General features: G+C 43.9%; 2 protein-coding genes and 2 long non-coding RNA genes across 4 annotated transcripts; 2 read left to right on the top strand and 2 right to left on the bottom strand.

The window, feature by feature from the left end:
• The first annotated feature begins 2,286 nt into the window (after positions 1 to 2,286).
• Positions 2,287 to 14,956, top strand: LOC134435000 (zinc finger protein 839-like). The gene is made up of 11 exons (XM_063183718.1): positions 2,287 to 3,581; positions 3,803 to 3,973; positions 4,395 to 4,595; positions 5,511 to 5,971; positions 6,211 to 6,430; positions 7,142 to 7,327; positions 8,643 to 8,735; positions 10,150 to 10,281; positions 10,871 to 10,999; positions 12,763 to 12,886; positions 13,297 to 14,956. Exons 1-11 carry the CDS (start codon positions 2,658 to 2,660, stop codon positions 13,710 to 13,712), a joined length of 3,057 nt encoding a protein of 1,018 aa, XP_063039788.1. The 5' UTR covers positions 2,287 to 2,657; the 3' UTR covers positions 13,713 to 14,956.
• Positions 14,704 to 23,519, bottom strand: LOC134435002 (cyclin-dependent kinase 2-interacting protein-like). The gene is made up of 5 exons (XM_063183719.1): positions 23,331 to 23,519; positions 22,998 to 23,157; positions 16,750 to 16,900; positions 16,494 to 16,623; positions 14,704 to 15,840 (listed from the first exon to the last, which is right to left on the bottom strand). The coding sequence occupies exons 1-5, from the start codon at positions 23,335 to 23,337 to the stop codon at positions 15,641 to 15,643; spliced, it is 648 nt and encodes a 215-aa protein (XP_063039789.1). The 5' UTR covers positions 23,338 to 23,519; the 3' UTR covers positions 14,704 to 15,640.
• On the top strand, positions 19,108 to 21,035 carry LOC134435004 (uncharacterized). Its single transcript, XR_010031966.1, has 3 exons — positions 19,108 to 19,856; positions 20,488 to 20,535; positions 20,638 to 21,035. It is a non-coding gene; the product is annotated as an uncharacterized LOC134435004 (long non-coding RNA).
• On the bottom strand, positions 21,678 to 22,950 carry LOC134435003 (uncharacterized). The gene is made up of 3 exons (XR_010031965.1): positions 22,482 to 22,950; positions 21,990 to 22,116; positions 21,678 to 21,835 (listed from the first exon to the last, which is right to left on the bottom strand). It is a non-coding gene; the product is annotated as an uncharacterized LOC134435003 (long non-coding RNA).
• Positions 23,520 to 23,881: the final 362 nt, after the last annotated feature.

Below are 23,881 nucleotides of genomic sequence, written 5' to 3'. Positions count from 1 at the left end.
ACGTAGCCTAGGCTACAACTGGCTGCCCGCCGCTTCAAAAGTGAAGTCGTTACATTCTATCAATCTCGTGCACATTCGAAATGGCAGAAACAGACACGACCAATCGAAAAAATCACTATGATAGAGGAGTTAGGAATTCCTAATTTAAGATAGGATGGGGGCGCAAAAATAAGATAAGAAACGGCTAGGGACTTAGGAATTCGTTCTGTAATAGGAAGTTAGGATTTTTCCTATCTTACTGTTCCTATCTTAAGTTAGGATGAGCATTTAGGATTTTTTCTGTTATGTGGCCCCTGCCAGGAATTCAAACTTGGCACAATTCCACAAATGCCTTCTGCATTTTCACATTACATTATTTTTGCAGTCACTTTTATCCAAAGCACCTACAAAGGAGACATCACAAATGCAGAGTGTGGGGGACAGGGTAGGCATGGCCTACACAGCAGGCCTAAATAAAGAAGTGCATAGAAAAACAAGTGCATTAGCCTATACCAGTGGTTCTCAAACTTTCCCTATCATTACCCCCTTTGGAGGGTCTGGATGCTTCTGAGCCCCCCCGAACAACAGCAGTACCTGCGCAGACTGATTTTACAAGCACTGCGCTGTGCAGAATCAAAGGAAAGGTGACTGGTGAGATAAAACAAAGAGGGATGTGTGTTCATTTCCTATGCTATTGAAATTTATTACAGTTTATAAAATAATATTGGTGAGGGCTTAAAATGTATTGCTTGAAGAGACAGGAAATAATTTCCTTGGGGAAAAAAACCCAAAATCAGATGTCACACAACCCCCCTGCGATGCCTCCGCGCCCCCCCAGGGGGGCTTGCGCCCCACTTTGAGAAACACTGGCCTATACAAACTGTGGATTGAGTACAAGCAAGTTAGTGCATAGTTAAATACAGATGACTCAGAGATGAGTGGAGCTTGTTTGTTTTGCGACCAGCTCCCACTTCAACACCAGCTGTTTCCAACCTGCACCAATTTACCAGATAGATCAGAGAATATGGCAGAGATGTGGACCAAGCGAATAGTTCGACATGTATTCATTCAGTGTTGAGGCCTACAGATTACACATTACATGCCTCAAAATGTATGTACGGTATGTTTGTAGCGTTATTGCATTAGGCTACTCAATGTGAATGACATAATGCGAATTGAATTACTTCATACATTGTCAATGCATTTTACACACATCATTTGCATTGAACTGGTAGCCTATTGGACTTTCCAAGAACAATGCACCTTTGCACACTATGCACTATGAATGACGCCAACATGAAATTTGCACACACAAAAAAAGCTCATTAAATGTTCATTGTTGCCATGCGTGATCATGCCCAAAAATCAGAGAATAACTTATCATGTCAAACAAGAAAGTAGCTATTGCCTTCTACTCCATTTATGTTAGCTGTAAGGGAATTAATTTGTTAGGCCTACTAATACTATTGCAATCTGAGAGTGATCTATGTTGTATAATCTTAGTTCTAGCCTACTCCAACACTGCAGGTAGGCCTAGGACTAGGCCTAGGCTAAGGCAACACCAGGGAAAATCCTGCAACTGAAACGATCACGAAGAAAGCTAAGAAGGCATTTGGAATTTAAATGGAAGAAACAGGAAAGAAGAGAAAAGCAAATGTAGGCAATGTGTACATCCCAATATGTGACCTTGCCTCCTCCACTTGTGCTTGTCTCCTCGTCCCGCCTCCTGGCCCCTCCTCCGTGGAGAAAACGATTAAGTTTCCCAGCTGTCAGCCTCGCCACAACAACTTTTGAGGGACTGTTTTTCATTCACCATCCCAATTGCAAATGAGAAAAAGACTTTACAATTGAGCTTTTGCAAGATATTGAAATATAATGTTGTTGTCAGTGATGTCATCATGATGAGAAGCAAGTGGAGGAGGCAAGTGGAGGAGGCAAGGTCGCATATTAAAACGCACGCTATGTGGCTAAGGCAAGGAAAACGTTTTTTTTTGAGAATGCGGTAGCACTGCACAACAGCGACAGTGAGGAAAGAACAGGGTCATTAAAGAAGTAGATGTGAGATAGATATTAGCATATAATTCTCATCACACAACGGCAACTAAATGTGACACATAAATGATAATTGTGGCAAAACGAAGGCCTATACTTTCGCGCTACGGCGTTCTTTCTTGATATGGCAGATTGGATGCTGCTGCAGATCACTCACTCAAATGAATTGTAGCCTACTTGGGGCCATAACTTGCCATAACATAACAGCTGACTCCAACACAGTTTAGGTCGATGTGTGCAACTGTGCTAGCATTTATAGGGTCAACATTCTTCCAGAGACAGTGTAAGCGTATTTAACTGATTCACAATCACGTTTTTTCGATATTCATTTGACAGTTCAGCGCGCGTTAATTCACTTGAGAAGAAGTGGGCGTACAGGAAACGGAAGTGCGTCATATTTCATCCAGCGTTTAGTTGTGTATTTTCTCTGGAAGCCAGTTATATGAAAACTTCTATTATGCTCTATTGCATTGCAAAACGTTTAGATATTTATTTGTGTGCATATTTTAGTGAGTGAGCTGCACTAATAATGCCGATGTTACCCTGTCCGGGTTTCTGAGTGACACGACAGCGTTGGATTATATTTTTACTGCATGAAAATTTAACGTTAGCTATCACCAGTCAAAATGGCGGACAACGACGAAGAGTGCAATAACATGTCAAACGATACAGTAGCTCCAGACTCGCAAGTTCAGCCTGTGTCTGTGGTGACAGTCGGCGAGGGGTCGACTGAGTCCCTTACTAATTTAGGCAGCCATGTCGCGGTGAGTAACCAATGCGTTATTGCAGCGAATGCTGCTGGAGAGGCTACCGATACGGAGGGCTTAGCTGATTTTCTCCACAGTGCAGAAGACCCATCCAAGGGGGATAAGGACTGTGGTCAAGCGGTCACCCAGTTCGCGGGCAGTGATGGCTTGACTGAACAGAATGTTGCAACGTCCTTCGTGACTAAAACGGAGGATTCAGAGTCAGCGGTTACAGCCGACGTTGAAAGCGTGGCGGTCACTACAGATATGGTAAACACTATAACGCCAACCACCACTATAATTTACGTCCAACCCGATGGTAGCTTAGTGGAGGGCTCTGGATTGACAGCGGAGGAACAGAAGCAGTTGGTCGAGCAGCTCGCTAAACAGCAGCTCGTGCAGGTGTCAGAGAGTGAAGCTGCACGCATATTAGAGCAGAGCCAGCAGGCTCCCAAACCGTTACCTGTCGCTCCACAGCATCACCCAGCTGGTTCCTTGGTACCAGTTGACCTTCAGCAAGTGATCGATCACGTCAACAAATCACCACAGACCGTTGTGCAGTTGCAGCCGACTCATGTGATTTCCCCTACGAAAGTACTACCGAGAGTCGTAAACGAGCAACCCACGTCTTACATTACTCTTGATGGCAGCCTGTTAACTGCAGGGCAAGTTACTGGGCAAGTTGTGACAGCGCGCCCCCAGTCCCTGACCATCATTCAGAACGCTTCGCAGCAGCTGCAGACCGTGGCCAAGCACGTAGCTCTCCAGCAGTCCCAGAATGGCACCCGCATCATCCAACAAAAGGTATTTTTTCATGTGGTTTATCACCACAGAATAGTAGTTTCAATACATACAGTGCAATGCTTGGGATACTATGGTATTTTTATATTATTAGAGGAACACTGTGGTCTCACCACTACATCTTCAATGTAGGTCACTGGGGTTAATCATGCAATCTCGTGCTAATCGGTCACATTTTCAATTTTTCAATTTTTTTAATTTCTTTTTTTCCCCTTTTTTTGCAGCCTATGGAAACCATCACCATGCAGGTGCAGGTGCCCCAGAAAGCAGATGGCACCAGCAAGGAGCCACAGACGGTCACTTTCCTCCACCCCAAGCCCGTGGCGATGGCCCCCATGCCGGGGAAAGTCGGCGTGGTCACCACTACAGCCTCCGTGGTGGGCAGCCACCCACAGGTAGGGCTGGGAATTGGCAAAAACCTCACGATACAATTTGTATCACCATGCAGGGGTCATGGTGTGATACATGCGATACGATATGTATTGCGAGTTTTCTTGTGGTGGATAGCAATTGAGTGCCAGAATGCAGTGCAGTTACAATGCAATGCTGCCTTTGAACTCATTAGCAGTACTAACATACAACTGTTTATGTCTATTGTTTAACTCCTGTGAAAGTGTGTACTTCTTTCTACTGACTAGGCTGGTTATTGGCAAAAACCTGTAGCCAATATACATCACGCACATCACATACAGGGGTCATGAACGATACAGTAAATGTATCGTAAAGAGACCCGATACGATATTTTGTCGTGACGAAGACTCATACATGCAACACAATATTGTCATGATGATTTTTTCCCCACACCCCTATCCGCAGGTCATTCACATCACACCCTTGGCGGGCCACGGTCAGCAGCAGTACATCCTGCAGAACCCCGGCGAGCCGCCCATTCAGCTGCTCCTGCAGCAGCCCGGCCCCGTGGTCACCACCACCAGCGCCACTGCCCCCGTGCTCCACAAGCCCCTGGTCCAGATCCCCATCGCCGGCACGCCGGTGCGCCCGTCTCCTGCCTCCAAGGTTTGGCTGATTGTCTTTGTACATGCACATTTCGGCATACTTGCACACATGGACCAAAACTCTGTCACCTGTTGTGTTGCCTGTCCGTCTGTCTCTTTGCTTGAAGTTTGTATATACTGTACGTCCTTTATCACCCAGTGAGCAGACGGAACGTCTTCTGATTGGCTGAGCAGGTGTCCTTTATTCCCCGGTAGCAGGACACCTATGATGTCATGCGGGCATGTGGGCGTCCAAGTTGCTTCTTTTCTAACTTTCTGGCGAAGTGCCGTTACTAGTTCTATCGCATCTGGTTGTCTAGTCAAGATTGCGTTGTTAGTTCTATCGCATCTGGTTGTCTAGTCAAGACCCTGTTACTAATTCTATCGCATCTGGCTGTCAAGTCAAAAACCCAGTCGTCAATTCTATCGCATTTGGTTGTCAAGTCACCCCAACATTCTGCGTGCGTCCTTACATGTCTCCGATAGAGGCGCGTCTCACTAGATTAGGAAGTGGTGCCCATAGCAACGTACCAAGCGCAGTGGTGAATCTACCTTCTCACGAAGCCTTAGATCAACATATTAATAAATTAATACTTAAATGCTGGTAACCGGGTGATAAGCGGAATAGCGGCCTTCGAGGTGTCCCGATATCAAGGGAAAATGGACTTGGCGAAGCGAACAGCCCTTCGGCTGCGCCGTCGGGCTGTTTAGAACGCTTCGCCTCGTCCATTATTTCCCTTGATATCGGGACACCTCGTCGTCTGCTATTCCATACTTAAAGCATAGCTGTTTTTTGTAGTTCTATTAGTACAGCATTCATAAAAAATACTTTTCATATGTTGTGTGCACCTTGAAGGGAGGCCTCAAATCCCATTGTAATGATGGCACGGTGTAATAATGACAATAAAGGCTTTTTATCCCATTTCTCCATTCTAAGGTCCTCACCCCCGTGGTGGCTGTGTCCGCGGCTTCTGTGGTCACCACGGCCCCGGCTACGGTGACCAAGCCCTCTCCACCATCCAGTACCGCCACTAAAGCAGCCACTAAAGCAGCCATCGCATCACCTACACCTGCTGTGCAGCAGCCACCAAAACCAGCTGCTGCTGTAGTGCGAGCCTCTGCTGGGGCCCCAACACCATCCACCACCCCTGCAGCGCCGCCCGGGAAGGACAAGGACAAAGAGAAGGAGAAGGAGAAGGAGAGGCCGCGGGGACGCAAGCGCGTCAAGAAGCCCCAGAAGATCCAGACGCGCTCGGGCCGGGTGTCGCGGCCGCCCAAGCACAAGGCGCGCGACTACAAGTTCATCAAGATGGAGGACCTGGCCGACAGCCACCAGTCCGACTCAGACGACTACTCGGAGATGAGCGTGGAGGACGAGGACGAGGAACGCTCCAAGAGGTGACGGAAAAAAATAATTTCTTGCCTAATAATTCTGCACACCTGATATGGGGTGTTGGGCTCCTTTGATCACACCCTCTTAATTTACAAATGTGCATGACATGGAATGCATATACTTAATTTTGTAAATATCCCACTGTCTTGTATGTCTTTCAATTCCATTGTGCATATTACAAAGTGTACATGTAAATAGTGACAACAAAAGACACTCTATTCTATTCTATTCTGTTCTATTCTAGAAAGAAGCACGATGCGGATCATGCCAGCCTCAATGTGGCGTCCAAAGGCCACAAGTGCGACAAGTGTGACAAGTCCTACGTGGGGCTGGGAGGACTGGCCAGACACTACAAACTCAACCCCTCTCATGGCACTGCCCCCGATATTGCCCAGCCCAGCCAGGCCGCGGGCAGTACTGCCACTGACCCTGGGACTGAAGACAAATCTGAAACTGCAGTCAAGGTGAGATGCCCTTTAAAAGGAGGTGGCCTTGGCCGGGGCTCAAATGGCTAAGGCACATCACTGTTATGCGGGGGGGCCTGGGTTCGATTCTGGCCCGAGTTCATTGCCCAACCCTACCCTAGCTCTTTCTCCCAACCACTTCCTGTCATCTCTTCACTGCCACTATCAAATGTATTAAAATAAAATGAACATTTAAAAAAAAAAAAATCGGGCCAGTTACATGTACATTTTTAAAAATCTCAGACTTGTCTGTTTCCCACTTGTGATCACGAACAGTAGTCTGCCATCAGTCTGGACATCTACAGTCAACACATTTTAAAATTGTGCCAGATAAAATGTAGTCTTGCCTAGACTTCCCTTTGTAGACCCATACAACACCCCCTCCCTCCCAACCACAACCACCACACCTCACCGATTTGTTACCATCTGGATTAAACCATTTAAGCCTGATGCTGAGTATGCACTGTATTGACCTAGGCGCATGGAGCGACATATACGCTGCATTCAGGCTCTTGAGATTTGAGGGGGTTTTATTATTAAATATATGGGTATGTAAGGGCTGAAGTAGCACATTGTAATGCTAGACAAGATTTTTTAATAGGCTGGGAGAAGCTTTTCCCAAAAAAGGCTTAGGCATTCAGCAGGCGTTTTTTGCAGGTGCCTTAGGCTTAAAAATGGGTTAACTGTGCCTGACTATTGCCTTGTTTGCAGGTGGAGGTGGAGGGCGGTAAGCAGCAGCAGCAGTACAGGGGCCCTGGGAGGCCCAGAGGGCCGGGCAGACCGGGAAGACCCCTGGGACGGCCTCCCAAGAAGGGCCGGCCCGGTCGACCCCCCCGGGTCCCGGCACCAAACCTCGCCGAGCAGCAAGCGCAGAGACGGAAGGCCAAGCTGAAAGAGGTATGGGCAAGGGGCCACCTCGATGGATGGATGGACGGACAGACAGACAGACAGACAGAAAGACAAAAGTGTCACAATTGTTATCAGTTAATGGCGGAATATGACCTGGGACTTTCATGCTGCAATACATGTGTTACACAGTATTTTTTCTCCATCCATAGTGTGGAGCTTTGAGGCAGAGAGAGGGCTCCTGGTTTAAAACAAGAATGGTCAACCAACACCTTGAAAGTTTCTCCCAATGTATGGCTGATCTAGAACTATTCTCTCCATACATGAAAATCTACTTTATTTAGTCAGTTAACTGTTCACTGTTCTATAAGGTTAACTCGGTTCAGGTAGAAGGGACGTGCTATTAGGGGTTTCACATAAAACAATAATAGAGCACTGGTGGACATGTAAGGGTTAACGTTCGGCGAGAAGGTCGCTACCGTGGAATAGCAGCACGACAGAGAGAATCTTTAGACCCCGACGCGGAGCGGAGGGGTCTTGTTCTCTCTGAAGTGCTGCTATTCCACAAAGCGACCGACTCGCCGAAAGTTAACCCGCTTATTATATGGATATACTTAAATGATTCACACATGGCGGGGACATTTCTTTAGGCCTATTTAATGTGAAGTCTAGGCTATTATAGTTTTTAATGTCAAAAGAGTGTTGCTGCGCTGTGGAACACCGCTAACAGCTAGGTAGCCAGGACAAAAGGTGTTGTCTATCACAGCAGCTGATTAGAGTCTTGTTGAAAGTCGCTTTAGCAGTGAAAAGCCGTGTTGCCATTGACAGCGGTCTGTTATAGACCAACCCGTCCGTTATCGAAAAATAACAGACGTGCGAACGTTGGGGAGCCCTGTTGAAATGAATGGAGCATTCGACCGATGAAGTCACAACCATATAATAAGCTATGATAACAGTAGCGCAGGGCAATATTAGCCTGACCTTGCCATATGCAAGCCCCAGTCAAAAAAAAGAAATCCTTACACGTTACGTCTGAATCTAGTGTTCTGGTATCGTTTTTCAATGTCACGTCCAAATGTTGTCCATCAGATAAAATAAGCGTGCTGTTCAAATTTCAACGTCGTTCAGCTCCAGTAAATATTTCTCAATTCAGCAGTTCCAGACCGCAGGGAGAATGAAAATAATATGAGTAAGACCAGGCTAGGGCAATACGACAAGAAACTGTATATTTGTTATCATTGTTGATTGACGATCTCAATTAGATGTGTTCCGGTCTCCTAGCCCAAAAGAAGCAGGTTGTTCCTATCAGTGGAACAGGGATGTAATGTGTGTATAATGTCTATAATGCAGTACTTTCTTATAACAGGTGCTGGATCAGTGTGATGAAGAAGACCTGGTTGATGTTGTGGTTCCTCACCTCTCAAGCGTCATGACCACCTGGGAGTTTATTCTGATGAAGGTAAATATTGTACTGTGTTGTTTAGACGTGACCAGAGATCACATCCATGTTAAGAATGATCAGCTGATCATCACAAACATCATTATCATCATCATCATCTTTCACCACGAAGTGTTTGATCTTGTATTTGTGCTAAGGTTCTTTCGCACGCTTGTCTTTAAAGAATTATTACTCTGAATTAAGGATAGACTGATATATCGGCTGAAATTTTAGTTTTTTAAGTGTATCGGTATCGGCCGATACACGTGTGGTTTTGGCTGATACGCAATATTTATTATTATTTTATGATATTTGGGTTTTTTAAAAACACCAATACACTTTATTTTTGTATTACTTGATTTTTAGACATTACTTGATTGTTAGAGTGGGTGTTTACATGTTACACGTTCTACCTCAATTTGATAATGTTAAATAAATGTTTATTTTTAAATTGAGACGTGGAATATTTATTATTTTTAAAACTTTTTCACCCATATCGGCCTCAAATATCGGGTATCGGAAATCGGGCATCGGCCATTAAAAAACCCGTATCGGTCGACCCCTACTCTGAATATTATGCTAAATCAGTTCATTGGCAATTAAAATAGCGCTGTTCTCCATGTGTAGCTTTTTATCCCCATCCCATGGTAAATACAAAACGGTTAAAGCCATTATCAAGTCTCATACCAGACACTTAATAGCTCCATACGACACCCAAGTCATTCAATAAACCGAATCGTAATATATGATGTGCCCTACAACAGATCTACACCACTGCTCAATTATTTCAGTGAACTTTGAGTTATTTTCTTCATAGGACACTTTTCCTCAAATGGCACAGTGTGGTTTCCTACTTAAATAGCGCACCTTAGGGCTACTTTTTTTCGAACGGTTACAAGGGCAGCGCAATTACTTTTGCTAGTGGTGCTAAATCCTTTTAAAGTGCTATGGGCAGCCAAACCAGAATTAACAGAAATCAATTGAAATTGAAATTGAAATCAATCAATCAATCAAAATGTATCTATATAGCACAATATCACACTATACTGTTAACTCAACGTGTTTTCAAATACACACATACACATTCACACGCCAGCTCTAGAGGCTGCCAAGGAGGCACCAGTTGTCCAGGGTTCACGTTAGAAAGTAAACACACAGACGCACAGACACGCGCACAGACACACACACACACACACACACACACACACACAAAGCAATGATGGTCCTAAATTAGACTTGTTAATAAGCAATCATAAATTAAAGAGATCCATTTCATAACATCAGAACTAAACCTACTAGCGCTGGAAGTAGTGGGCGGGGGTAATAACAGATGGATATACAAGTATTATGGCAGTGCAAGAGTGCAACACCACCACTCATGAGCTCCGCCTGAGCCTAGCGGTAACCTACTGTGCTACTGACTCCTGTGCTGCAGGTGGAGAGGGGCCGGAACACCAAGCCCCAGTTCGCAGATGTCTACCGGGAGTTTGAGCAGCTCCACAGCCAGGTGAAGAAGATGGCGCAGCACCACCCCCCTGGGCAGCCCTTGGAAGTGCGCAACATGGAGGTGTGTATGTTTGTGTGGGAGAGAGCGAGAGAGAGAAAAGTCTTTCAAAATCATAACAAGGAGGTGGGTGTGTGTGTGTGAAAGAGATAGCATTCTCTTTCATCAAAATAATTGCGTGTGTGTTTGAAGATGGTCTTCACCAAATCATGGCAATCGAAGGAGCTAAGTTGTAAGCAACTTGAAGGTGGGTGGTGGGGGTGCTCACTCAAGTATAAATGGTTATAAATTACGTTATAAATGGTGTAGACGATGTGATTGGCAGAATCCATTCACAGATATTGAACACTAGATGTCACGTTGGCTATCCCTCTCTATTGGAATGAAGGGCTCAGTTTGCTCACAGTCATCTCTCAATGGGTCTCTTTCAGAAGGTAATGCTGATGGAATGAACATCAATTCGGGACAAGGTGATACACAAATTGTCCTTTGGATGGGGGCAAAACAACACCTTTGCCGCTAGTGCGAAAAAGACATTTGTGCCGAAGGATGGCTACGCCAGAATAAAATGCTGAAATGCTAATCTGGTTAAATGATATCTATGTAAACCATTGAGAAGGCACTTAAGCATTTTCACTCTGTACACTTTTAGGTATTGAGGTCCCTTGGCATCACAGATCGTCCCGCTCAGGCAAAGCCTCTGGTCTCCTCCCCGACATTATCACCCAGCACCTCCACAGCATCAGAGGGCATGGCCAGCAAGAACATCAGACACATGGAGGTGAGTATGTCTCTTCCTGCTTTGAAATGTTTCATGCCGTAGGTTACAAGTCTGTGTGGCACATGGGTGAGACGCTAGAAAGTCTCACAGTGCTTGGTACGGATATCCATCACTTTAACATGTTAACAGTAATCATTATTGACAATATTTTTTTTATTTTCAAAATTAAAGCATTATCTATAACTGTGACATCTCTGAGACTACGTGTTAAAGGGGTATGCCACTATTTTGGGGCTTAATACAGTTAAAATCGTTGGCCAGGGTTTATAAAGGTGGTAAAGTGTCTTAAAAATAGAGTAGAGTAGAGTAGAGTAGAGTATCGTTTATTGATCCCAGGGGGAAATTAAGGTGTCAAGTAGCATACACACATAAATAAAGACATAAAGACATTGTCCACAAGACATAACACACATATTTACACATAAAATAAAATAATCATATATAGCTCGCTGTTGCATACTTATTGCCAAGGCATCTCTCTCTCTCTCTCTCACACACACACACACACACACACACACACACACACACACACACACACACACACACCAAAAATATAAAGTGTAAAGTGTCCACAGTGTTCACATGTGCCTTAGCTAAGTGGCACATAGTAGCCAAGACAAGGTGGCCATAAAGTGTCCAGGAGTGTCCATAGTCTCTTTCCTAGAACAATGTCCATTGTATTCCTTAGAAAAAGAGATGGGGGGTTAAACACAAGTCACCCCCTGTGTCACTCCACACACACACACCCACACACCCACACACACACACCAAAAATAAAGTGTACATAGTCCAGGAGTATCAGTAGTCAGGGGGGTTACACACATCGCAAACTGAGTATCTACCCACACACACACACACACACACACACACACACACACACACACACACACACACACACACACACACACACACACACACACACACACACACACACACACACACACACACTCAGCTGTGCATTCCGCTGAAAAGGAGTCGAAGGGTAGAGAGTCCAGGTAAAAAGAGTATGCAGGAGTGGGATCTGTTTATGCAGTCCAGTCCCCTATGATGATCTAAATAAGACACTTTACCACCTTTATAAACCCCAGCCAACGATTTTAACTGTATTCAGCCCCAAAATAGTGGCATACCCCTTTAACAGTTTTTTGTGGAGGTGTAATGACAGATTTTGATATCAATCCCAATATATATAGCTCTTACCAACACCACATAACCACCATCCATATTCATGTTAATGGCTTCTTTTATAATAAATAATAATAATAACAATACATCTGTTTTGTATAGCGTCTTCCTAGACACTAAAAGATTCTCTATAGACCATATAACATAAAACCAAAAGCATAATAAACATGTACAAATACTGAAAGCAGGATGTGGTGCTGGGTGTGATGAGTGATGAAGCCAAACGACCTCTTCAAGTAGTGATGGAAGTGGTGTCGGAAGCAGCAATGGAAAATGTCCCGCAAACTGCTCATCACTTAGAGTAGAACCAAGATTTTAAAAATAATTGCTAACATGCTAGATGCTTGTTCAATATTCAGTATCGTAGTCAGACTGTTCCCTCACTCTGACTGGTTCGCCGGACTGTGATCAAATCAGACGTTCATATGGTGCTCAATAATCCAGAACAGTTTTATTGTGACATTTTAGTGAAATAGTAAACGACAGTAAATGAATAAGTTTTTGCATTAAGTATGAGTCAAAACTGTGTGCGAGTCTCGGGAGTGATCTAACCTTATCACTGGTTTGCTTCTTTCCAGAACACTAAAATGCTGCCACCTGCCAAACGGTTCAAAATGGAGAACCGCTGTGGAGACACGAATGGCTTCCAGATCAGCATGAACGGTCTTCAGAAGACACAGACGGATGAGAACTGCAAAAAAGGTTCGTAGAGAAGATGCATCTCAAATCACACTTGTGCCTCTTTTCCACTGCCGTTTTTCTGGTAGACCTATAGCTTGACGCAGGGCGACTCGGCCTCCACTTTTTGCTTTACGATTGAGCTGTATGGTGCCTATTCGAAAGCAAAAAGTGGCGGCCGAGTTGCGCTGTGTCGAGCTGTAGACCTACTCGAAAATCAGCAGTGGAAAAGAGCCTTAGCTGGTCCAATCTGATTCAATCAGTCATTGTTGTCGAAAGCTTGATTTGTCTAAGTATTCAATGCATTCAATGTACCCCAATGGAATTCAATTTATTTTACTAGGCTCGTCAGTCAGTGTTGGTGGTGGCAGTTATTATACTATAATGTGTTAATTCTAAGCACATGCACGTGTGTATTCCTGTTCATCTCTCAGAGGACACTGCTGTGCCGGTTTCCACCACAGCACCACTGAAGGAGCCCCAGTCTCAGCCGCCTCCCACAGTGCAGCCCATGGAAACTGAGAGCAGCGGCGGCGGTCAGAAGAACCCGCTGGTGCTGCCCGGGCTGATGGCCGATTCTTCGGGCGGTGAGCTATCGGAGCTCTCCCAGGACGAGGGTGGCGGGGTTGCTGTCGTGGATGTTGCCCAGCAGATGCAGGAGCTGGAGCAGGCGCTGGAACGCTCGGAGCCCACAAAGGCCACCCAGAGCCAAGGAGACCCAGCAGGAGGGTGGTGGTGGTGGTGGTGGTGGTGGTGTGCGACAGGCTCAGGAACAGGCCTCACCCCAGGTGCAGCAACCCCCGCCGCCACTGTCCTCACAGGGAACGGTGACCACCAATGTCGTCACTAGCACAGCCTCCACTACACGCGCGGCAGTGACCGCTCAGGGTGGCACCGGCGCTACAGAGAATGTACAGGCTCTGCCAGTCACTGAGACGGCTGGCACCCAAAAAGGAGGCAGCATAGATGCATCTGTTGCTGGAGTACAGGACCACTGAGTTGACCACACATGGGTGCATAAGTTACATGCAGTCATACCATATCCCATCCCTTTGCCGTTTGACCTAATGTGTCTGAGGATTTCAAGCGAGCGGGACTTACCCCCCTCCCTCCCACTTCTCCTGTGGCAAATCAGCCGTCCTTCCAAGTGCAAATCGCATTTTCCAAAAGAATACAGTTCTGTTCGCTTTCAGTTTAGACCAGTTCAGTATAGATTGATTTAAGCTCCAGAGATCTTTAAAGATGAATGTTTCACGAGGTACACCAGCAAATATAAACTCAGTGTTGATTGATTGGTTACAGATAATCTTTTTTTTGCATATTCAAGGGAAACATTAAGCTGTGAAATGGTTGTTAATTGTTAAAAGACACATTTCTTAGACTTTCATCATTAAAAAAAGAGATGTGTAAGAGTTATGGGAATCGAAGTTTGAAGTGGGATTGTTCCGTTTGGACACGAGTTGCACAAGAAGCCTCCAGATACAATGGGGTGGGGAGGAAAAATAAATAAATAAATCAAACGAATCCTTTGAAAAACTTTAATTTAATCTTCAGGTGTGTAGCGTTGTAGGACTCCCTGACGTGTATTGTACTGGTTTGAGCTTTGTGTTCCCTAACCTTCCATTTCAGTTGAGGTTTGAGAGTATGTGGATGCGTGTGTGCGTGCAGGTGTGTGTGAATGTATGTATGCGCATGAGTAAGCTTGAAGCAGAGAGCACACAAATTGAAATTTGACTGGTCACCTCTGCAGTGTATTATAGTTTTCTTTCTATGTTGTTTTCTTAAATACATTGTTTTGTAAGCATGTTTACCCCCTCCCCTTGAAAACAATAGGAGCTCTCTTCTGTGTTTCTGTTCCTTTGTATAGATTTGTAGCTCTTTGTTGACTACAGTTGTCTGTGACCTGTTTATATGTAGATAAGTGTCCCGTTTGAAGGCAGTCTTTGAAGTTGTTGCACTATTTTATTACTTTTTTAATATAAATATTCCACTGTCATGTGTTTTTGTTTTCTTTTCAATCATAATATGTTTGAAAAATATCAAGTGGGACATAATGTTGAAGGGGAAAATTAAACATTGTCTCCAGAAACTCAATGGCGTGTGTGTCTTTGTGTGCCCCACATTGACAACTAGTAGTGTTATGTGACAAAGCAACAATGATTCCTTGTCAAGCAAATAAGAATGTAATAAGACAGCAAAGACATCTGATGCATTTGTAAATGGTACCATTCGATAGGACTACAGTACATGAAGTCTCACGATGACGTAACGCCTCTCGTCCTCTTATGCTGTGTGCAACAAGCAAGTCCTAACCTGCCGTTGGAGGTGCGATCTTTCACCAAAACTCCTTAACTGTCAGTCACTCACATGGCATGGCATTGTACAGTTACCATACAGATAGAGACCACTAGTTGGATCATACATAGTGTCCAAGCCACAGCAGCTGATTCTCGTTGAAGATATTGGGCGTTTGAAAGCTGGTGCGGCCCATGGGCTGTTTCGAGGAGGAGCACGCCACCCACGGCAGTTTGACCTGGTCGTCTACGAGAGTCTCGTTCAGCCAGCCCAAGACAGTTATCCGCCACATACATTAACTGACGTAGCGTGTTGGGGATGGATTTTTTTTCTCCTAAGTCCGTTGGCCTGTTTCGAGGAGCAGACCCTCCAGCAGCAGTTTGACCTGGTCGTCTACGAGAGAGAGAGTCTCGTTCAGCCAGCCCAAGAGTTATCCGCCACATATGTTAACTGACGTGGCGTCGCTTTTTTTTCCTCTTTCTCCTAAGTCCGGTGGCCTGTTTCAAGGAGCAGACCCTCCAGCAGCAGTTTGGCCTGGTCGTCTATGTAGGGCTGGTAGAGCCAGGCCGAGAGGTAGACCATGGAGAGCTGTGGGTCTGGGGTGTGGGCCAGCAGGCCCAGCAGGAGCTGCTTCAGGGCCAACTCCTGCCTGTAGCAGCTCAGCAACCGGCTGGACACCTCCGCTGGGGAACCAGGAAAAAAAAAAAAAAACTGGTCATGATATAGTTTCTTTCGTACACAACATACATATAAGGAAATCAAAATTAGGGCTGGATACTTGAAATCAAAGTCTTTTATTGACTGTACTGAGCAGAAACATAGTGTAGTATGTTTAGCAATAGTAAAGTATGTTTAGAAATACATAATGTGGTATGTTTTAATGTAGTAGGCATAACATAGTGTGTTTTCAAGGAACAGTTCATGAGCAGACACAGGAACAGTGAAAGTAATGAACAGTGGAATGCACATACTTTGAAGAAATATGGCTCAGTGAGGGCAGTTAAATATGAGAAGTATTCTGATTTTGAACAGAATGGTGGCAGTATTCAGTCTGCAACGGAGTCATTTAAGCTTTTTAATCATTCCGAATGTGGCCGTGTTCCACAGTCAATGGTTCCACACATGTCAACGGAATATTACAGATTTTTTTTTTTAACAGAATACTGGCAATATTCCATTTGATATCTCAACACTCAGTGCATGGAACTGCATTCTGTTAAGTGGAGCAAACAATGGTTGCAGGTGATTTCAAGAATTAACTGGTGCAGTGTATGGCTGGGTCAGATACTGAGTGCAGGATTGTATCTCTGATTAGCCTACGCTGATCGTTCCTTACCAAACTGAGAGGTGGGCCATGTAAGAAAGAGGGGAGCGTCCCTTCCTTTATCTCCAAACTGAAAGGCCTCCAGCTCGCAGATGCCGTTCTCAGACGAGGCCATTTTTTCCATTTTTGACACCATGTGTGCCTGGGTGAATTCAAAATCATTCAAAGGTAGGTTTTCAAAAACAGAACAAAGTACAGTAGGCCTACAATCGGAGAAATGGATGAAAAGAGCATGCACAAACAAAAAAAAGAAGAAAAACACAGGTACCATTTTCTCCACAATGTCCTGCAGTTTGGTGCACTCCTCTTCAAGGTCTCTGTGGAGTTCAGGGCGAGATGACTGTGGGCCGGCTCCAGTATGCCCCGGGCCTGACTGGGTCGACTCATCCCCTGACATCAGACTGGTCTCCTTCACTGGCCTAAAAGGATGAAAAATCACAGTCGTTGTTGCTGTAGGAGTACTTATGGTGCTTTCAGATGCTCTGGGCATTACAGTAAATCCAGTAAAAAACAGGGAAAGACACAAGAACGCAGCCCATCGTGTTATTTTCATGTTTTTTTTCCATACGAGTTGCCAAGACTGGATAATATCTACCGTACTTCCTAAAGCACATGAAAGGCACATACAGTGCCATGAGAAAGTTTGGGCACCCTTTTGGAAAATCATTACATCGGTTTATTTCTCGTTGAGCTTTTAAAGTAGCAACTTCCTTTTAACATATGTTAAACTGTAGGGAAAGAGAAACATTTCAGCCGTGGAAGAATTTTCATAGGTGTTATAGAAAGAATGTTATGTGGATTTAAACAAAAATATGCGTGTGCATAAATATGGGCACCCCAAAGAAGGTATACCATTAATATGAAGTAGAGCTCACCTTTGCTGATCTAATGGCCTTTGGATACTTGCTATACAAGAAGACAAGTTCCAACTGCCTGGTGCTACTGAATAGTTGCCAATTATTCTATCCAGAACCCCTCTAATTCAGTCAGCTTACTCATCTGTCTTCTTTAGTCATCCTGGTTCAAATGAATTCATTCTTTTTCAATGATGGTGATATGTCAAGATTTCTATGACCATTTCAAGACATTGTACTTGTTGTTTTACATTAACTCATTGTTGAATTTTGATCAGTGCAGTGCAAACACTGTCCTGCTGGAAAGTCCAAACTCGGCTCAGCTCTAATTTTGTGACTGACACTTGAACATTCTTTTGAAAAATATGCTATTTGAAAAGAATTAGTGAGGCCCTTAACTGTAATAAGTTTTACAGTGTGTATACTATCCACACAGACCTATAGTAGGGTGTGTTTTAGACCAGAGGTCATAGAATTTATGGGTGCATTTTTTGCCATGTCCACCTCCCATTGTTAAGGTCAAATAACTCTGCTCAGTCTCATCTGACCACACTATGATTTCCCCAAATGCTTTTAGCTTGTCCAGGTAAGCTTTCTGCATAAGTTTAACAACTTATTTCTGATGGATACACAGGAAAGCCTTTTTATTCGTCACCCATCCAATGAGCTTTTGCCTTGTGAAAAGTATACGTGGAAGGACCCATGTCTAAGTCTGCACTATCAGCAGCTATGGTCTTGTAATTCTATGGAGGTGTTCTGTAGTGTGCCTGTTACCATTCTTACCATCCTTTAGCCATGCCCCTTTAACTATTTTTCAACAAACTACAGTTTGTTCAGAGCCCACCATATTCCACTCTCCAAGACAGAACTTAGGACAAGCCTCGTCTGCTATTTTGTATGATAAATAACATTTTGATGACCAATCATGTCTGTCTTGGTGACTGAAGGGATTCCAAAGTCATTAAAACCAGTTTGTGCTGCAAAGGTGAGCTCTACTTCATATTAATGGTATACCTTCTTTGGGGTGCCCATATTTATGCACACGCCTATTTTTGTTTAAATCCACATAAAATTATTTCTATAAGACCTATGAAAATTCTTCCGCTGCTGAAATGTTTCTCTTTCCCTACAGTTTAACGTATGTTAAAATGAAGTTGCTACTTTAAAAGCTCAACGAGAAATAAACCGATGTAATGATTTTCCAAAAGGGTGTCCAAACTTTCTCATGGCACTGTAAGCAGGCTTGGCTTTTGCTAGATTACTCAAACTTAGTTAAGATAGGAACCGTCCCTCATAGATAGCTCCAGAGAGACACTTTACTCTGGGTTTCAATCTGATAGACCACTGAAACCATTTTGGAAACATTCCCTTTGAGGTTGATAAACATTGGTCTAAACTTCCTGTTTGGTAGCAAAGACAAGTTCAGAGAAGTAGATGTGTGCACATCCCACCCGATGGGCCAGGTGCAGGACAATGAGAGTAAATCCAAGTGAAAAGAGAAGTCCGCGACACTGCTTGTCTATGTATTATTAGAGCAAAGACAATCCATGTCAATTTAATTATAATCACGCAAACCATCCTAATGATTTGATGGGTCATAATAACTGGTTAAGTAGGCAACTCATGTTCTGTAGGCCTATGCAGACTGGAAGAATAACAGGCAACGTTTTTTTTTCTTGATTAAACTAGGATCTCAAATCTGATGGATGTACACTGTACAGTAAATGTTGTCATATTTTGGTCAAGATACCTGTCCCTGCTAACCTGATTCACATCATCTGGCTGCGTTCGGCTACGTCACGCGGGGGCGTTCCCATGCCTCACTACCCCATCTGAATAGCAGTGAGACCGCTGGAGTTGGAAAATGTGTACAGCCAATCATGAATCGCGGGTGGGATTTTGAATGGATGGGCGGAGTTATGGGCGGATGTGATGTAAAGCATTAGCGACAGCAGTGTAGTCTTCACTTCACAACAAACATGGCAGCGCGCTGTAGTACTAGTACTCAGTGCGCTGAAATGGATTCGGCTATTTCCACGGTATTGTCTTGTATTCCAAATGTTCAGGCATTGAAATACGAACAAATGACGGCGCTTAAGGCGTTTGTTGGCGGCGAGGATGTGTTTGCGTTTCTTCCGACCGGATTTGGCAAAAGTTTGAGCTGGCTCCACTGGTCGCTAAAGCCGCTGTGAGATGGACACTCCCAACTGAGCTCTAGGAGACGTTCTATCCCACCCGATTATATTTCACGTGCTAAAGCAATGGGGAAAGTGCAGGATCCAATCTTTATTGTGGTGTTCCCCCTGGCTGCGTTAATGGAGGACCAAGTCAGAGAGGCTGGAAATCTAACGGGTATGGAACTGGGAGGAAGACATCCTTCAGGGACGTTGCCAGGCCAGCCGGTCTTCGGTAGCCCCGAGTCGTGGCTGAAGGACAAATGACTGACCATGCTATCCTCAGACCTCTACCAGAAGAATCTACTGGGCATCGTTGTCGATGAGGTTCACGTCACCTACAAATGGTAAGTTTAAGCATCTACTGTTGATGAACCTGATGCATTTTTTCCATTTATGAAGCACAGGCATGTGCATTGCGTTTGGTTGTGAGTTCACATTCTGGCCTTCTAGGTTTATCGTAGTTTACTTGTAGACTAATCTTAACTTGGACATGTATCGTCACAGTCTTGGTCATAACTTTGTATTATGTCTCTGTTAGTTTCGTCATGTTTTCCCCCTGTGATGTTCAAAAAAACTCCGTTAACTCTGCTGTACACATTGTCCGTGTTATATTACATTGTCCTTGTAAAAACAATGGTGTTGGTTCTCCCCTCCCCCAACTGTGCCCGATGCATACTGTAGTGTACAGACATTTGCTTTGCGTTTGTTTGTGACTGTGAGTTGACATTCTGGTCTTGAAAAATGACTTGGCAAACGTGTGAAATGGTTGATATCGTTTGCTGCCGTCTTTCATTGTATTTCGTGGTGTGCGAAACTGACATTCAAAGGGTTTCACTATGCTAAACAAGCTACCCAGTAGAATGGGTTGACCAGTTTGTGTGAGCTGCTTATGTTACACAGACTCAACACGTTACAAATTTGCCCATGTTCAATATCTGCTGTATTGTATAAACTGAGCTCTTCTCTGACCACCAGGAATGAAAGGCCTTCCTGCTCAGTTGGGAGAACGTCACAGCAAAGAAGGTGAGTCACTCTTGTAAATAAGTAGGCCTGCACCGATTGTCATTAGGAGGAAAAGTGTGGTTGTCTAGTATACCTGTTAACATCATGCACCATGTCTTTCAGACATGCCTGTCATGGCTTAAATGGCATCTGCAGTCACAGAAGATGGGACACAGAGAGCTGCTACATATGGAGAGAGTGCCATTCAACAGTGAGCCCACCCAACAGGACAGTTTGCACTAGGTTGGATCACAGCTTATTGAAGAAACATGAGAAGAGCATTAGTCCCTATATCTTTGATCGAACATATAATAGTACATAACCAACAACCTTCCTGTTTTCAAAGTGTTGCATGTGCAGGGAATCCCAGGTTATGTTGATTAAAAGGATGAGTATTTTGACAGTGAAACACCACAGCGTAGTAGCTGGCAGTGCTTTGCCGCAACCTCGTACATGCTGTTGTACAAATGTGTATGAATGACTGTTTTTGCATAGAAGAACTGTAAATAAAATTACACATTTGAAAACTGTTGCCATGTTTTTTTATTTGAGCAGCAATGATTAAAAAAATGTAAAGAAGGAAGAAGTATTGTAGACTGTTTAGTGTTGAGCACAGTTTAATTTACTTCAAGTGACAACATACCTTAACCTTTTTTATATGCATTCACAGAAAGGCAACAGAATCTTATGGGAAAAAAAGTTGCACTGGGTTATTTTATATACACTACTTACATACACAAATTATTTACATACATTATTACAGTACATGCATTTACTCCACCAATTTTATATTAGTCTTGGCGCTCTTTCAATTTAGCTTTGATCCTGCGCCACAGGTTACTGCTTTTGCGATTTATCAGAATGTCATGACTAGATGGGGGGGTGAAAACAACTCAGCCTCTCTGAAAATATCCTCTGTGTGACTAGCAACATAATGTGCTCCAGTGTGCATTTGTCTGTCTGTTCACCATGATTTTCTGCAGTCCAATAGACATGCTGGTCCAATCTGCTGTTTGTTTCAGTGAGACCGGGACAACTATGTTCAAAAAATGACTTCAAGTTGTTAAGGTGTTGTGGGCTAAGCGATGCGAAAGAGTGAAAATTACCTGCAGAATTACGAGCAGTGCGCTGTGGGCACACTGTGGCTAAAGGGCTGGTAAAAATATCAAATCTACAGTATAGTTATACGTCTCCCTCCTGGACTGCATGTGGAAAATGGCATTTGTTGACCACCCGGGCCACTACCGGATGTAGCCTGTTCCTTTTTTCCCCTCTTCAGAGCCCATGGTTATGTGGTCAGGTATGAAGCCGTCAGGGATATCTGTTGACACATTTAAAAAGATAGATAATGCAAAATGTGCAGTATGGTTAGCTTAGATGTAATCTTGCAAAGCCAATATGTACAGACTGTCATGGCACCAGCTTTAACTGGGGGCATACATTTGTTGTAATGTAAATCTTTGTTCCAGAGGTACCTGACACTTAATGAAGCCCCTAGGTGCTCCATGGCTGCCACCAGGAAGAGAGCTGTTATGTTGTTCCTCACACCGTCTTCGTACCCATTGAATGCAGCATGTTTGGCCCTGCTTTGCATTTCTGCATCTGTGAGAAGGGGACTTGTTGTTAATGATGGTGATAGTTTGTAATACAGTGCAAGCAGACACTTTTACACATCTCTGTCGTTGGACATGTGCGTAGGTTACAATCCCAGCGAGGTTATAAAGAANTCAAAGAAATAAAAGAATCAATAAATCAAATAAAAGTGAAACAATCATATTGCATGTGTGCCTAGATAGCAATGTAAACAGTAAACCATTTAGATTAGCATAGAGGCTAAGAGGAAGATGCCCTGAAGCCAATCATATCCAATAACAATATTGACATATGTATGGATGAACAATTGTCATATTGTGCTTGCGCACGACTTCAGAGCAACCATTGCATCAAGATTCAAGATGTTGACTTACCGTACGTACCTTGAGAACGCTGGGTTAAATTACAGCAGGCATTTCAGGCATGCGACAGGATTTTTCGGAGAAGTTTCACAAGTTTCGATCAAGTTCAGCTGGGCGCTGGTTTACCCTTTCTCGTAGGGAAGTTCTTCAAATATCCATGGGCGGTTGCAGATATTACCATTTGTCCTTAGATATCCCCTGCACATAGGGCAATGTTCGTTTATAGAAAGTTTACTCCGTTTACTTCCAGCCGCCGCCATGTTTGTTGTGATGAAAAGTCTTGCCTCCTGCGTGGTGTCGCTGTGAACTACGTCACGGATTGAGTCAACGGGAGTGGCTGAAATGGCGTGTCAGTCAAAATGACGGACAGATTCTTAATCCAATCACATGCAAGAGTTTTGAAAAAAATGGTTCATTTGGAAGAGCGTCGGTTGGGGGCAGGTCCCAGATGTATATGCGAAAGCATATCAGATGGTAGGAATCAGGTAATGTCCCTGCCCCATAGAAGAGAGAGATAAGGCCACTTACTCTTTGGTTAACACCAGGTTGACTATTTTCGTTGCATGGGCAGATCCTTCATCGTTCAGTCGCTCCCACTTCAAGCTAAAGTTGTGCCAGTCAGCAGCATTGTCCTTCAGCTTCCTTGCACTTCCAGTCAGGTTTCCTTTTCTGCCAGGGGTTACATTCTCTGACCAACACACAATGTCAAAAAGTAAGCTTCCACGTTAATATAATTTACTTGGTAGTTCCGCACCACTAATGTTGCTGTATGTTTGCCCCCCATTGGAAACATGCAACAATGTAATGTAGGCCTAATGCAATGTAGCCTACTGTGTGATGTTGACTGTCATCATAACTTACCATCCATGTTGTGTCTGTGTCAAACACTCTTAAAGTTACGGAATATTCACAAGACAGGCATCGTAGTGAAACAGCTTATTAAGTTAAAAACAAATCTCTTCACATAAACATATAAGCCAAAACATTTCAGGGTGTTTGAAAGAGTTATTCTACCGAAACACAGGCACGTTAGAGTACTGTGATCTTCATCATTGGTAGTCTATTGAACGACCGAATGCATTACAATGCGTACACTGCCATCTACTGGTTGGATGCCTGTTCCGCAGGAGACAACACAAAACAATAAATAAATAAATACATACATACATTGGATCTAAATAATGAACTAATACTTGTATGACCAGTTTTGCTGCTAAAATTGTCTCGTAGAAGAACAACCCATACATGTTCTCAGTGATCGTCGATAACTTGCACAACATGGTTTGAGAAAATAGGCTCAGCCCATTGAGAGTAAATAGAATGGAGGCCAAAATTCTATTTCATTGTTGAAGCCAAGTTGGAGCCAAGGTTGGACCCAAAAAGACCAAAAAATGGCCAAATCCCATTCATTC

Source organism: Engraulis encrasicolus, chromosome 19 (assembly GCF_034702125.1).
Source record: "Engraulis encrasicolus isolate BLACKSEA-1 chromosome 19, IST_EnEncr_1.0, whole genome shotgun sequence".
Classification (NCBI taxonomy): Eukaryota; Metazoa; Chordata; class Actinopteri; order Clupeiformes; family Engraulidae; genus Engraulis; species Engraulis encrasicolus.
The sequence above is the reverse complement of the archived record's forward strand: the minus strand, read 5'-3'. Positions and strand labels throughout refer to the sequence as shown.

Coding starts and splice junctions, on each gene's coding strand:
- LOC134435002 (XM_063183719.1), bottom strand. Junction 16,901..22,997: donor AACCTGGTGTTAACCAAAGA/GTAAGTGGCCTT, acceptor TCATCCTTTTAG/GCCAGTGAAGGAGACCAGTC. Junction 16,624..16,749: donor AGGACATTGTGGAGAAAATG/GTACCTGTGTTT, acceptor GAATTCACCCAG/GCACACATGGTGTCAAAAAT.
- LOC134435000 (XM_063183718.1), top strand. CDS start 2,658: ATGGCGGACAACGACGAAGAGTGCAATAACATGTCAAACGATACAGTA. Junction 6,431..7,141: donor AATCTGAAACTGCAGTCAAG/GTGAGATGCCCT, acceptor CCTTGTTTGCAG/GTGGAGGTGGAGGGCGGTAA. Junction 7,328..8,642: donor GGAAGGCCAAGCTGAAAGAG/GTATGGGCAAGG, acceptor TTCTTATAACAG/GTGCTGGATCAGTGTGATGA.